Source organism: Seriola aureovittata, chromosome 12, assembly GCF_021018895.1.
Source record: "Seriola aureovittata isolate HTS-2021-v1 ecotype China chromosome 12, ASM2101889v1, whole genome shotgun sequence".
NCBI classification, from domain to species: domain Eukaryota; kingdom Metazoa; phylum Chordata; class Actinopteri; order Carangiformes; family Carangidae; genus Seriola; species Seriola aureovittata.
In genome coordinates, this window is record NC_079375.1 from 17,084,392 (window position 1) to 17,101,100 (window position 16,709).

The 16,709-nt window shown below is 40.9% G+C and overlaps 1 protein-coding gene across 1 annotated transcript; it reads right to left on the bottom strand.

The window, feature by feature from the left end:
• Positions 1-371: 371 nt before the first annotated feature.
• stk11 (serine/threonine kinase 11) lies at positions 372-16,296 on the bottom strand. Its single transcript, XM_056390784.1, has 11 exons — positions 16,116-16,296; positions 14,329-15,313; positions 8,163-8,246; positions 7,870-7,959; positions 7,426-7,558; positions 6,828-6,964; positions 6,190-6,317; positions 4,680-4,737; positions 4,303-4,496; positions 1,904-2,148; positions 372-1,087 (listed from the first exon to the last, which is right to left on the bottom strand). Exons 2-10 carry the CDS (start codon positions 14,610-14,612, stop codon positions 1,940-1,942), a joined length of 1,317 nt encoding a protein of 438 aa, XP_056246759.1. The 5' UTR covers positions 14,613-15,313; positions 16,116-16,296; the 3' UTR covers positions 372-1,087; positions 1,904-1,939.
• Between the last annotated feature and the right edge of the window lie 413 nt (positions 16,297-16,709).

A 16,709-nucleotide genomic window follows, 5' to 3' on the forward strand; every position in this document is an offset into this window, starting at 1 on the left:
TGATGATGGGACTGGCTGCGTAAGAAGGGTTCAGGGCTCCCGCTGATGTGATCGGCACAACAAAGAGCATCGCTGGAAAACAGGCGACTGGGTGGTTGTGACGCCACACAGACTGCAGTTGAGCAGCGTCGGCTCTTGATATTCTAGGATCTGACTACAAACTGTTCGCAGGCCCCAGAAAAAGATGAATGTAGTTTTTCTATCAGTGTATGTTTGTAAAGGACACGTAAAATAATAAGAAAAAATAATAATAATAATAATAATAATAATAATAAGTAACAAAAAACAGGAAATAAACCACTGAGTTGTGTTGCATAATAAAAATATGCTCAACTCAAACTTAAACAGAAAGGATCATTCAACAAAACAGCCTGTTTGGGACACATTTTATATAAATAATAATTAAAAAATATTCATTGGAAAAAGAAAAAGAAAAAAAAACCTAAATGAAAATCAAAAATCCCCAACAGGTCAATGGTGGATCTCAAGGTGTCAGTCTGTCCACAAACCAAGCACTTTCCCTTTCTTCCAGCTCTGTACAGCATGCAGTTTTTATGTTGGTGGTAGTAGAGTACTATCATAATTATTCTCATCATAGATTTAAATATAGAATTATTCATAACTTTTGTTATCTTTTTTTTCTCTTTAATTTTTTTACACATCACAATGTGTCTTAAAAACTGCCATTAGGGTTCTGTAAAAACAAAGGTAGTCAAAGAAACAGAAGGTGGGGTGTAGAGGGTGGATGGGTGGGGTACAGGGGTGATGGTGTTTGGAACGTCCGATGCAACACTTGGCCCTCCAAAAGAGGATGACAGGATGGGGGTGGGGGTGGGGGATGACCAGATGACAGGAGTTGAAAGGAGCCAAAATATGGGAGAAAAAAAAACACCATCTTCACAGCCAGTGCCTCAGTCTCAGAGCAAAAAGAACATTTCATGCTGTCCTCCTCCTCCCGGTCACTCACACCGCATCTTCAAAAGACTCTGCAGGCCGGTGGTCCAAGGAGGTATGGGGGCATTAACGTCAGCAGGTTTCTCTCACAACTGTGAGGACTCCAGACACAGAAGGACGGGGACAGGTACACCTGAGAGGGACAGAGACGGAGCATTAACAGACGTTTGGTGGACTCTAGAGTTTCCATAGCATGACCAAACAAACAATGCTCTGATAACACTGAATAGTAAGACAGAATTATTACAAGGCAAGTATTAACTGGTGCTGTTAACACAGAAAGACTCATCCACAGGGCGAGGAAGAGAGAGACAAACATCCCACAGCCCACTTTATCTCTTCCAGGGTGAGTCATCGCCTGAACAAATTAATACACAGCATCTCCTCTGCACTGCAGCCATGACAAACAGCCTCATGCCGTGAGTGGTTTGTATGTGCGAGAGATTTAAAGAGCAAACTGTGGGTGGTAACTTGAAAGAGAGGAGGACAACCTGTTAAATTGGTGTGTACGCTTGCAACATATATCTGCCCCACTTCTTTATCTGAATGAGGTCCGCTGATGAACCCCTGGAAGGCGACGATCTAGATAGACCCTCACAGGGAACAGAAAAGACCGGACCAGTCCAGATCTAGTTTTCATGACTGTATAGGAAAGCGCCCATGTGTTTGCCAGGGGAGCGGTGGTGAGTCAGAGCACTGCTCACTGAATATCAACACAGTCTCTCTCTACCCTCCCTGATTTCCTCTTCCACTCCTCCTCCTCCTGCCTGATACTCATCTCTACATCTGTCTGTTCTAACGCATTCTCATTTCATCCCTCCAATCTTTTCATCTGGATCTGCTGCACCTGTTCTCCCTCGCTGTTTATCTTAATTTTTTCCCCTCTTCCTACTGTATAAAAAGGTGTCCTTCAAAAGCACCAGCTCCTGCTACCAGTCTACACACTCACCAGGTGGGATGTTGCCGAGGGAGGAAGGGGAGGGCGTCATTGCTGTTTGCAGGTGGAGAGCTTGCGGATCTTGCTGGCTGTCGAGACTCCTTTGCGTGAGGGGTTGGATGAGGAGGAGGATCGGCGTTCGGCTTTGGCCTTGCTGTTCAAAGAACCCCCCTCTGTCCCGTTCACACAAACTGGCTTGGCTACAGCTGGACTGTGGTCTGCGTTCCCCTGATCCCGGTGTTCCTCAGCCACTTGTCCTAAAAGCACACACATCGAGCCCAAGACAAATCCGTCACACTTCCACACAAGTGCTGAAACAAGTGGTGACCGCTGCTTCAGTGATCGCATGTGTGGTAAAAGCATGGGCGTGCACAATGTCGGTGATAACATAGATGGAAATCACCACAGACCTGCTGCTGTAAAAACTGAACGTTTTTTAAACAGAGGATCTTTAAGAAGCTAATTTCTCAGCAGCACCAGCAAAATGTTAGGTCAGATAACCATGAGAGATACAGAAACCAACAAATGCAGGAAATCCGGTGAGTGAGAAATAGGCTCTAATCTTAGTGTGAACCGTTCATTTCAAGTGCAGAGGTGTGTGTGTGTCTGCGCGTCAAGCTGGGGCCATGTAAAAGTTTAAATGAGTTCCTGCACTGCAAAAACTGAAACACCGAGGAGAATATTAGAAGAGGTGACCTGTAGTTACTGCTAAAGAGAAAAACCAGGTCAAACTGTTAATTTAAATGTAATTTACCATACACTCTGTTATTTCATATGAAGCATCCTGTGAGCAACAGAGCTCGGCATGTGTAGGAGTGAACCCTGGAAAAACCATTCATACTCCCACACCAGAACCACTTCAACCAGACTATTTATAGATCGCTTCATTCACATTCTGCAGCTCCATTTGGTTTTTATGTGGGGCACCACTTCTAGATACCCAACACTGACTACCGCATTTATTATTGCTGACTGTTGCCTAGCAACAGATAAAGGCTCTGGATTCTGGGGGAAAAAAGATAAAAAGGAGTTGGGGAACAAATTAAATCAAATATAAAGATGCTGTCATTATCTATTCATCCCAAAGTCAGTCAACACTCTGGTCAAGTTTGTACACACACTACACTACTGGAAACATTGAAGCATTTTCTAAAACGATGATAGTAAACAGGATTTGTTTGCTTCAAGTGTGACAAAAAGACAAACCGTCGCCTCTCAGACGTCTGAATTGGTGCCCACAGCTTTGTTTAGCAATTCTCACAGTCAAAGCAGTCAACCAATCTGAGCTTAGTAGGCCGGTTTCAGAACAGTCCTCTTCCTACACAGTGATATATCTACCTACATTCATGAAACATACTAACAGAAAAACTGCACCAAGTGTGGATGAGATCACTGCAGCTTTACAGGTTGTTGTTAAGTCTGTGTACAGAAGTAACAACTCCAAATAATTCTTTAGTCACTGTGACAAAATGCTACAGCAGCTTGTGTTTACTGAAAATGATATTAGCAGGATAAACGTGTCACTCACTGCTGGTTGGTGAGGGCTGAACTAAACAAAACAACCCCACCTTTCCGACAGACAACTGGCTGACATGAACACAAAGTCGGGCTGAAAAAAGGAGATTGTATTGATTGTAATCTGATTATTATGCTACATTAAGTAACACATTTGTGATAATTTGTAAACTGACCTAAGAACTGCACAATGAACCCAGGGTCTTTTATTTACCTCAGTGTGCTCCAGTTTATGTAAGGTGAAGAAATGGCAGTTTAATTTTTTGTAATGTGGAACTGAAATAAATGTAAACGCCAGGCCCTATATAAAACCAAACACAGCATCTGATAATTATAATATAAAACATAATTATAATTTGGACATTATAAAGACAATATTAATGGCAACATCAGGTATATCTTTGGATTTCTGACAACCAAGAATCCAATGGTCTTTCAATCATCTAAAAAAGTGAGTTGGAGACAAGCAAGAGGATGAAGCTTCAGTGAGGGAAGTGTTACGAGTGAAGTGATGAGTGAAATAAGAGGGCACTGTTACCACACCGTCAATAGAAACTAAACTATTCCTGCTGCTGCTTTTCACTTCCCATTTAAGTGCACTATGAACATGTATGGCTTGTATAGCTTTTATCCACAGGCCACAGCTTAGTGTGGGTTATTTTGAAGCTGATGTAAGTTCACATTTGTAAGAACATTTTTCATTTTCAGGAAGTGTCTGACGTAGAACTGCAGTGACAGTTTGTGCACATCAAACTACACAGCAATGTTTTTTTCTGTAACATATCTCAAAGAGTGACATCAGAGTCAGAAATGTTACTGATTAATATCATACCAGTGTTAGAAAAAAACAACAAAACAAACATATTCAACTGTAAGAATTGCCTGAGCTCAGTTACCTGGCACTGTGAAGTCCTGAGTGTATATGATCTCATCCTCTCCGTCATAGAGCTCGTCATCGTCCTCCTCTGTGTAGCCGTGCAGATCCTCAAGGTAGGGCACCACCGTCATACTCCGCCAAGGGTCCCTGCTCTCTGCGCTGGCAGGGATGGGCACGGGGAGCTCAGACGGAGGATGTTTCTTACGCACCCAGCTGACAGGGACAGGGGTGGAGGATGGGCATGGAAATAACAAATCAGCTTTTAACTATGTTTCCTAGTAAATTCCTGTAGGTCAGGTCCTTTAATTAATTTTAATACATTTGATCATTCCAGTGTTCAGTGGTCTGCCATCCATCATGTTATATATGACAAATATCATACACTGAAGCACTCACTTGTGTTGTCTTATGTTCTGTATGGAAAACCTCTTCGCAGGGTCGTACTCAAGCATTCCTGAAAAACACACCGTAAAGGTCAATTTAATCACAACGATCCTGAACAATTTCCCCACTCTCATCTTTTTCTGTGGAGTGTTTAACCTAAACTGGAGGGAGGCCACAGCAGTGAGGGGAGGGCTAACAGCAGAGAGGCGATAAACTCATTCGAGGAACATTAATTAATGCGAGTAATAATCTCATTCGTCACTGTGATTCAAGGTATCCTGCGAAGCTTAAAGAGTCAATGAGGTACAGTAAGGAAACATCAATATGAGTAACATTAACAGCTGTACCAATGTAATGAAGATTTTGTGCCTTAATTATCATAATGTGGGCTGAATCTGTGGGAAAAGCAGAATGTCAGTGTGATAAGGATGCAGTGATGTAGTGCCTATCCAGACCTAATAATGTAATTGTCCCCCAGTAGGCAGAGAAGGGCAGCATGCAGAGTGCTGATAGTAGTGCTGCGCCTGCTGAAGGACACCTTTTGTGGCACTGAGCTTATTTTAGACCATGTAATTATGGACTGACTATCTCTCAGGTGCTGCGTCATCACACACAGACGTCACACGATCACACAAAATGGGGAATGGAGGCCCGATCAGTTATAACAGCAAAAGAATATAGCAGTTTTTTCCCCCTATTTATAGTTAAACATTCGATTAACTGTGACAGAGACAGCAAAACACCTCCATTTGATGCCAAGCAATTTCAAATGTAGAGGTAAAATTACATGAGTTAAGGTATGAGTAGTGGATTCATTACCATAAAAGGACAAAGTGAGCAAAGCTGGATAATAGGCTCGAATACTATTTAGGCATTCAGCCTTCGTTAAATGGGTTCTTTAGTTGGACAAACATAATCCTCCCAGCATTCTTTTTGGATTTTACAGTCTGTTAGTTTGCTGCCATACAGCCGATTATATATTTGACTAGAAAAGACTCTTTACTCTTTTCATTCTTCTTTTTTGTTGTTACAAGGGGCAGAAGCATTGCAGCATTCCACTCAGGAAAAGCAATGCCTCACTATGAAGTGTTTAGTATTCTGCTGCTGGCTCCAAATCAATGGAAACTACGTCATCAGCTGGAGGGATTTCTACAGTTTGGAGGAAGCCTTGCCTGCTGAGGAAGTCACAGAGACTCTCAATGTCATGGCACCACCTACTGGACACGCACAGAAAAGATCATAGAGCAACTGGCAAGGACTTTCTTGTCATTTGCTCTCACTAGATATTTCTTCCATCGAATTTTCTCCTTTTCTGTAGTGCTAAAGAAACCTGTATTTTGTAATACAGAAAAAAACACACTTAAAGAAATTCATGTCATTCAGTGGATTAATTCTCCAGTGAACTATGAATCAGCCCCTACAGTCTAGGTATGTAACCACATCAACACCTTAACAGTTAAGTTTAATTTCTCTTTAAAAAAAAAAGAAAAGAAAAAAGGATTGAGCTCTGGACAAGACAAACCTCGCAGTAGGTCCGACAGAAGGGGTCCACACTCCTCGGGAATAGTGTAGTCTCCTTTTCCAATGTTCTCAAATAGCTTATAGATGTTGTCCCCCTCAAATGGATACAGACTCGTTGTAATGTTGTATCTGAATGGAAAGAAGCCGGGGTCAACAAATACTATGAAGAAACTGGGACAACATTAATAGTAGTTACGATTGGTATCTAACCTTTTATATATGAATTCAGACACAGTTTTCTGGTGTTATCTTTAGCTGTTCTTTAAAACCAAATTATAACATGCTTAAATACATCACTACTAGTCAATCCTCACGGTAATCTTTTAGGCAGTTTGGCTTTTCATCTCCTGCAAATGTATGACAAGTACGTAGAAAAAAAGACTAGTAATCGGTAAGGTGTTTTTCTAAGTGTCTTTGACCATGACAATGAATGAATGAATGAATGAATGAATGAATGAATACGCTTCATGGTACACTTCACTACGTGGACAGGTGAGAGCATTTTGCTTTGGCAATAAATGTGTAACATAAGCAACTTTGTCTGATATGAAAACAACTTGGTATGTAACTGAGTCTTTACAGTGCTATGGCATGTAAAGCATTCTCTGACTTGTTGGAGCCTGACCGCTGACAACTCACAGTGTTACACCAGCAGACCAAATGTCTACTTTAAACCCTGAAAAGGTGTCCAGTCCGTTGGCAATCTCTGGAGGCTGGAAAGCCGGAGAGCCTTGACTGGTGCGACATGTGTCGTCCTCTGCAAATGGGTGAAGGGCCTGAAATACACAGTGTATATGATTAGTATGAATCTGAGTTAGTGTATCTATCTATTTACTCACAGATCATCATGAATCTACTTTCACACTCATCCACAGAGGAAACACTGACACTCCAAATGAAATAAAATACAGTATTATTTGTAACCTCATTCACTTAAGTGGACATTAATTTTAAGTACGATACAGCAACACAGAAACTGTTTCTAAAGAATTTCAACATACTACAGCTGTAAAGGATAACTATCGAGACTACTCTTCCTCTGACTGCGTTTTTATAGCCGAGCCGTGTCAACAAAATCAAAGCTTTTATGTATAAGATTTTCTATCGCTTACATGTTCCAAACTACCTAAACCAATTTTAGCAGGAATGTGTGGAGATGGAAAAAAAAGAGGAATTCTGGTAGTTAACAATTCATAGGAATCTGGATGGTAAACATTATCCTGCCGCCTGAACTCACCTCTGCTACTCCCAGGTCGGAGATTTTAAGTGCCCCGTCTGTGGTCAGCAGCAGATTCCCTGGTTTAATGTCTTTGTGAACTATTCCCTGGCTGTGCAAATATTCAAGGCCATCTAAGAGTTGGCAAAAGTACCTGCAAGAAGAGAACAACAGAGGGGTCAATGGACAAAAAGATGTACAAAAACAATTAGCATATCAAACAATTTATCACTGTTGTTAGATGAGCCGTCATCACTTGGTACTTTAGCTTCACTGGCTTTCCGGCAGCAACCAGACATTCACACAATCTATGGTCAGTTATTTTAACAGCAGAGGCCCTGCAGTCTAGGATCTAAACTTGGGCTGGGAGCAAAGGCTGCAGAGAGGTGCAGACTAAATATAGCAGAGAGAGAGTGAGCGAAAGAGGGAGAGAGGGGAGAGAGCGAGAGAAAAAGAGAGACTTACCCGTGAGCTTGAAATACTGGAAACCTTTTCTCTGGGACGCTATCCAGCATTTCTTGCATCCCACAAACGCAATACTCCATCACCATATACGTAAGTCAGGAGTCAAGGGAATTTGCCAAACCAAATAAACAGATCCTTTAATAAAGTCAATTATGACGCTAAGTAATCTACTAAATGGAAATATTTAGTTATAAAAATAACATTTATAAGAAGCAACATTTAACATCTGAAATGATTAATTGTTAACTATCAAAAACAAACTCTTGTCCATTCATTTAACAGCATGTGGATATATTTTCTGCTTCTCTTCATTGTAGAGGACATCCACCAACTGAATCACATTCTTGTGTTGGAGTCTTCTTAGCAGCTGAATCTCCCTGTAAATGGACAAAAGTACAAAAGAAAACATGGAAAATATTAAGTAAGGAAATAGACATGAGAGGGAGTGCTATATCATTCTTTAACATGGCCTTTTTATGCTGTGAGTGTAGGCTAAAGGCCAGTTGTAATACATTAACACTATTATGGCACAAGTGTATTGCTGGTTTCATTAGTGATATTTATAATGAGCTTGTCGGCTTAATGGCGACTCAAATCATTTCAGAGAGTAAAGAATGTTACTGCGATACTAAACTTGGATTTGTTCACAGATTATTATCCACTGAGGTAATGTGTCATAGACATTGCTTGATTTTGTCAGTACAGCCCAACTTCAACAAATGCCAACCCACAAAAACAACAACAACAAAAAACAGCCTGGTGAGGAAGTGCTGCTGCAGTCAATTACACCAGTCTCATTATAAAGACAGATAACCCGACAGTTAACTTCGCTACCCGAGGAGGAGAGGTTTAAATCAGCAGCATGGCAAAGCCCCCAGGAGACTCAACATTCATCAGAGAGCTGTGAGTGGGGACACTAATGAATTTGGATCTGGATGGGAAGAGCACAAAGTACAAACCACAAACTTCCCCGGAGATACTACCCACATCCACACACAGGAAATACGAAGGTTTTATCTGACAGTCACTGATGGGAATTTTGTGATAAGATTCAAAAATCAATTCTCAAGTATAGGTGGTTTCACTTGTATTTCCACAAGTCTTAGTTAGTATGAGGAAATATTACCATTGGTCTCACTGTTGCATTGACAACATTATTGCATAAACCTGCAAGTAAAGTCTTCAAATTAGCAGCCTAACTTTTTAAAAAAAAAAAATAAAAACTGAATTCTTGCACACTCTATTCTCTGTAAGTTTTTTGGTTTCATATTTCAGTCGAGAAAGAAATGAGTATAAATGCAGAACCCAGTGAATTAAGACCCTGAGGACCGTGCCCTACATTTTCCTCTTAGTTAACAGGCCTACCGCAGCTGTATCCGACATAATGACTCACAGCAGAGTTATCTCTTTACTGTTTCATCAACATTGCATATTAAGTGAGGAGAAACTAAAGTTTTACTTATGTAAAAAGCTGACAACCAGGAAACACATTTTTGGCCTCTGAATATATTTAGAATTGTAGAAGATAAAAATCCTCTTGTATGAATAGATGTTTCCCCGTCCCTCCTGGAAACACATGATTTAATGTGTCAGGCAATAACAGGTCAAAGCTATAACAGGGGTGCACCCGTGTCAAAAATAAATAAAGTTCCCATGGTCCCTACAGTGCTGGGGTATTATCCCTCTTCTTTTTTACTTAGACACACACACAAAAAAAAAAAAAAACACTTTGGAGCTTCTCTGTCCCACATCCCCCTGCAGTCGATGAGCTCTGTCAGTCCTCTGTCTTATACACAACCTTCCTACTGACAAATGGATATTCTGGGCCTAGTCATTGACTCACTTGCACAGACACACACGCAAGCAGTTACTGCTGCATCACTGCACTGGTAAAAAGACACGCCTCCTGCACACGTGAAAACAGAGCTATGGTTAAAAAAAATGGTAGTACGTAATGAATAGCCTCAATTCAAACCATACATCCTCTCTGCCACTCAGCTGAACAGTAAGTGCAGATGACATGTCTGAAATGTAGCAAATCATGCTGCATCTGCATCACTGCTTGTTTTCATAAAACATATCATAAAAGAGAGGCAGCGCTGCCACCGGAGGCACAGTGACTGCTGCAGTCCATCTGCATTCTGAGTTCAAATGTGGACCGATGGACTTTGCAGTCTGTAGGCCTTGAACAGGCAGAGCTGAAAGGATTTCAGCACTCAGCGATACGGCAGCTACAATGGCACACAGCGGGACCATAAACAGCTGATCAGAACCTGCATCTACACTGTGCTGGTCCACAGTCTGTGTCTAGTTTAGGGCATGTGTTTGTATGTGTATGTGTGTGTGTTCATGTGCGCTCCTGTCATTCCAAACAAGGGCATGGCTTTCTTGGAGTGTTGCCGTAGAAACAGGAGTGGCATTACTCAATCAATGCCAGTATGAGCATGCCCGTCCCCATGGCAACCCTGTAAAAGCAGGAAGTGTTTGGCAGACAGGAATGCTGAACAGGGGTTGAATGAGTAGGCTGGGGGCTACTATGGCATCCACACACAGACAGGCCTTTACAGGCTCCAGGATCCAGCTTCCTCAGGCTGGAAAACATACGGCCTCCACCAAGTTAGAAAGATGTAGAAAAAGAAAAAGGACAGGGAAACAAGGGCAAACCAATTTCACACATCAAGGAACACTACTGTGGTCTTATTAACAAAGTGACACAACCATGTAGTCTACCACTGCAGCTTTGTCCTAAAAATATAAGTATAGCCAGGATAGAAAAAAGCCCTGTTCACACTCTTCTTTTCAGACTAACCACCCTGTCACCGGGGGGAAGACAGAAATCATTCATAGCCTAAAAATAGTTTGGGACAACTTCAGGATAGTACAAACAAATCAAATTTCTGACACCAGTCAACATGAAAAAAAAAAAAAAAAAAAGTCAGCCTGTACCTCTTGTTCTAATATAATTACAAATAGCAAACCTAGAATAACGACCTGAAAAAGTATTAATTTCCTTTAAGTGAGAAGTTAGTAAAGATGGCCTTGAGTCTACGTTGATAGATCTGTATCAGCCTTGGAAATCTGGACACAGCAGTTTTTCACCATTCCTCTTTGGAAAACTGTTCAACCCAAGTCAAGTAATACAAGGGCAGTGACTCAACATTTTTAAGCTCAGCCACATATTTAGGATTTTACTCAGGTTTGTCCACTCTAGGAAATTAACACAGTTGCTTTAATAACTCATGAGAAGCTTTGGCTTTATGTTTGGGCTGTTCTCCCTAGTCAAGGTTTTCTTGCAAAAAGCAATAGGTTTTTCTCCAGAATTTCTCTCCATTTCATCATTTTCATTTTATCCTCTACCTCACTTCCAGCAAACACTAACCAAGCTGTCTTGTGAGTTTTTGTTCAACCATGTTAACAGTTGTTGCACACAGTGTCTACCATCTGAGCCGTGGAACCCTGCAGCCCTGTTCAGGGCCGTCACACGCCTCTAAGTGGCCTCCTTCTCTTCCTTTATGTCAGCCCTTACTGAGACATTGAATCTTGGAAATGTTTTTCTCTCATTCTCCTTACATAACAGCATTACAGATATACTTGACATATCCTTTGGTCTTCATGATGTAGTTGGATTTTTTGGTTTATTTAACCTAGAACACACTGATCACATACATCTCCAGGCAAAAGTGGGCTGCACCATTAATGATTTGAGTTTGTTATTGTAAAGAGGCTGAAGCAGCCAATTATTGCGTGGTTTTGATTGGTGATCAATTCGGATTGATTTGTTTTCACTTTGGCATTAATAGAGCATTTTAGCTGATGAAAATGTATAGCTTTGTCCACTGTAATTCAACATTGCATTAGATGGAAACACATCCAAGTGAGATGGATACTTTTATAGGAAGTATAAGAAGTTGGTCAATTTCCAACAGTGGTTTCATGAGGAAACATATTTCTTTTACTCTTTTTACTAAGCTAAACAGAATTGGTAAAAATGAAAGATTATTCAACATATAGCTACACCTTATATATTAGCTTTTTTGTGGTGTAGGTTATTCTTAACTTCCAACATTAGTCCTGTGAAAGCAGACCAGCCAATGTTGCTTAAATGTTAACATCGCCTCTCACTCTTTCACACCCTGTCTACACAGAATGTGTTTCCACCACATTTTTCAGTTGCTTATCTAAAGGAACATCTACACTTCAGTATTCATCAATGCAATACTTTACACCACCATAACAGCTTGCATGGCACACACTGTAAGCTACCTAAAGTGTCATTTTAGGCTTCAAGTTCATTTTGTTTTCATTTTCCACACGAGGACACTTTGAGTGCAGAGCACAGACACTGACGGAGAGCTACAGCTGCTGCTGTTGAACAGCTGATATGCTGCTTTCAGTACCAAGCACAGGAGACATGGCATTTGTTACTCAAAGTTGTCTGTCTTGGGTTTATTGGTCTTATGTGAATACATGTAGGTTTATTTTGTATCTAATTGGACAACTATTTTATTATTAGGCCTGATCTTTGCCCATCTCCCCACTTTCCAGCTTTTTGTCTTCCAAAAATGTCCTCCCCGATGTCAAGTATCAAATTGTACTGTATGATCAATTTAACTTCAAATGGTAAACAATATTTTGGGGTAGACTTACTGGTAAAGTTAATCTGGATATCTGATAAATACAAGGAACTAGGACCCCAACAAAACGCTTTACTGAGCTATCTCCGCAGACTTGTCATTGTTCTTTGGCTGCTGTTTTGACTGCGGCCTAAAACACACGCCATCTTGCAGCTCTTCTTTCTCCCTGTGTGAACTCATTTTGACAGTTTTCTAAAGCTTCCTCTATAATTAGCACAGGCCCGCAGCGAAAGGCTGGAGTAATATTTAATAAACTCCTGTGTGATTAAAACTTCTGATACTCATCAGGAAACGGAGGGTGCGGGAGAAAGTTTGAATACATTAGAAATCACAGCCAAACCACAGAGGCATTAAGACAGAGAGGAGGGAGACAGGAAGATACAGAAATACAAATCAAAAACATCACTAATAACTTCCAAGTCCTACACTGCTGATAGAAATTTAGTCCAATAACTTTATTCTAATAATAACTTTAATCTAATTTAAATATCTAATTAGACAACAGAAGGTTATTGGTGTATACTACTTCCCATGTAGTTAAGAAGAAGGTTTGATCTCTTTGCTGTATTCTACACAACTGAATGTTTATGGAGGGAAAAATAATCAATAGAGAAATACACTAATACATTTTCTTTAGACACACTGAAAAAACATCACAGTTTTTAGTGTATAAATTATAGACTTTAGAAGGTAATCTGATAATGTTGAGTTGTCCTGACTAAAGTTATGTGCAAAGACTAAACCAAGTTATAGAGACAACTGAGAGAGCTGTGTTAACCAGGTTTCTCTTAATTCTCCTTCACATCACTTAAAGCAACCAAGTTTTTTTTTCATGTATGTGACATTTACAAAACTGGGCTAGTGCAAAAAAAAAAAAACTGACAATGACCCAGTTAATGAAGTGTACGTAAACTTACTTCATGCAGCAGAGGTATATGTCTCCATTGCATCCTCTACTAAGGACATTTTAACTCTGGTAGAGATATGATTTATTGCTGTTCTGCTTCGTCAGATTACAACTGTCTTATGTTTAAATGATGGCACAGCTCTACATGTTGCCTGCGTGTAAACGCAGAAACATGTTTTGCACATTGTCAAATTAATTTTCTTACTCATATGGCTAGCTATCGAGCGTGAACATTTTTTGAGTACCCACTGAAATGTGGCTGATGCACTGAGTGTTGACAGCTGTCCAGGTCATGAACATTGGCATGCACTTAAACTTTTCTTCATTTGTTCTGTCAGATATATCAGAAATTTTTTGTTGTGGCCTCCAGTGGTTGAAATCATGCAGTGATGCAGAAGTGTATTTGGGGTGTGTTATTTGGATGTGTTTCAGAGTGCAATTTCCCCATCACTGTTGGGTGTGGATACAGGTGCAAAACAAAACACTTCAGACCAAACCCAACAGTGATGCTGATCAGACATGCAACAGACTTGAAAGGATAAGAAAGGGGACAACAAACATCCAAGCAGTTATCATCAATACTGATGCTTACGAGATAGAGAAGTTGTCCAAGGCAAGGCAATGGAGTGATGTGTAATAGAGTGGGACAGAAATGAAGGGCCATTCTCACTGTGACAGTCTTAAGAAACCCTGTTGACTCGTGTAAGATTCATTAAATTTTCAGCGGGGCGAGTCAAATGAATTAACTCATATTATGATCAAGCATTACAGTGAGAAGACCCAGCATCTTGGCATGCAGAGTCACCAGTGACACTAATGTTATGACTTTAACTATCAGGTGCAGAGAAAAGAGGGAGATATGGTGTCAAACAAAGCAGGTTGACAACCCCATCTCCCCCAAAAAGAGAAATAACTCACTTTTTCACATTGGCTTCTCCATTAGGGATCCTCCTCAGCTTCTTCTTCTTCAGTATCTTGACAGCCCTGCGACAAAGTGTCTCTGAGTCCAGCATCTCTTTCACTTTGCCATAAGATCCCTCCCCCAGCAGATCCCCCATCAAGTACTTTCCTATCAGCTTTGCCCTCTTCCTCCGTGGCTGGTAGATCACCTCTGTAGAGTCAATGCGGTGAATGAAAGTATCCATCTCCATCAGTTCATTTTCATTTAGATAGTCAAGATGATGCAGCTCCCCGGTACTCATGACTGACAGTTCAGTGGCCACAGCTTAAATCTCCTGTGCAAATTTTTTTTGCAAATAGCTATGATTGCTGCTGGAGCGTAATCCACTGGTGTAACCTTTCAGTTCTGAGCCGAGTATTTTAATTCCACAAGATGGAATACAGACAAATTACAAAACACTGAACATGGGAGAGAGAGTAATCGCGCCTGAGAGTTGAGGGAGGAGGTGGGGGATCAATCCCAATTTGTAAACATTAGGGCTCTTTTTACTCAGAGGTGCAGACAGATGTGAAGAACCTGTTGGGTCCCGTGCTGAGCTAGTGCTTTATACTGTGCATTATGTACTACGTGAGTGACAAGTGCAGTTGAACAGATATGAGAAAAAATGTGGTTCTAAAATGTTAGTCTTCTCCACTTAACTTTAGATCACCTTTATATAAATTTAATACCATACAGCTGTAGGCAGAGACAACCAGTCCTGCTTCAAGGCCATGCAACACAGAAGTTCTGTCGAAGCTCCATGCTGCATAGCATTGTTTTTCTCGGGACACATAAGTGTGCACAGCTGGACTAGATCCAAGCACAGATCTACAGCCAAACGAATGCAGCAGGATCAGTCAATCTCTAGTATCAGCCCGGCTCCTGGAGGTCGACTGAGCCATCCAATGTGTCCAACCGTCCTCAGGTGTCCTCCATACCACTATGGTTCCTAGTGCCTGGTGGCTGAAAACGAGAGTCATTTAAACATTGATGGAAATACACACATGGCCTTCGTTCGCTTATAAACTAAGTTAGCCCTCTTTGGTAAACAATTTATCCAGACATCAACATCAACCGGTTAACCTTACTGGGTATCCTTTCTGCTGTGAGGTTCACATGAGACATCGATATATCATAATTTATTTAGATACGTATTTTAGATACATATTTTGCATGTGAGTTACGATTGACAAATGAATTGTTCAGTTGAAATAAACATTTTCAAGTGTTAGTTGTTAGCTAGCTAGTAAGCTAACATAGCGCGTCTGCTTGAATGAACTAGCTCGCAAACATAAACTCTCACTTTGTGGCTCCTCGATATAAACACCCTCAGCGTGCATTGCAGGTTTTAGCTTGGAAGTCTTCTTTTAAACAGCGTTAACTAATTTAATGTAGATGATGACCGACGGTGAACGACTGAGCATAACCCAAACGTCGTCACACAACTGTAGCTAACAGTAGATATGCAGCGCTAGCTAGCCAACTTTGCCTGGCGTTAAGATTAGCGTTAGCCAACTTTACCCCATTTACCGGTATAGCAAAGGAAATCTCAGTGACTAACATTAGTCCGTGACTGTACTGCATCAGGCTCACCCAGCAGCAAAACCACTTTTAGCTTTAACATTCAAACCAGCCCCTAAGACCGGCAGATAAATCCATCCTGCTAACGCAAGCTAACCGGAGTTGCGTTGGCTAGCAAGCCGCTCAGATTCCAATGTAAATTGCTAGCTAGCTCGTCAACCTAACTCCTGATACCGAGTCTCACCTAGATCCACATGAACCCCGTTTCCGTTGCAGGTTTTTATTTCCCCTTTGTGTCGCGGTCCGTGATGAAGTCAATATTTCAGTTATTTCTGGTAGATATCAGCTAAATTTTCTGACTCTTCGTGTTACTCTTGCCACTCAGGTTGTCGCCATCTTGTTTACCTCCCCCCCAACTAGCACTGACAGCCCATACGTTACTGCGTCAAATCAAAGTTTTTTTTTCTCCACACACAGTGAAGGGACGAGAAGACTGTCAACCAGCACTGACAACAATGAGTTTTTAGGTTTTATTATTCAGTCTTCTCAATTTCATCAAGTAATCTAATACCATTGATATCCTTCATTTACAATGGATATTCCCAGGGGTAGGCACACCAGTTCTTCCACAGGATGTTTCAGTAAAAGAAAAAGTATGAATACTGTTCATAAACAGAGACAAAATACATTTATTTAAGCTGGTCACATACTGCCTTTATGACCCCCCACCCCCCAAACTCCCAACTGCACCCAATTGGAGCTCAAACAATTAATTGATTTAAGAAAAATAAAAGGCAATTATTCTGAAAACCGATTAATCACTCGATTATTCCTTTCC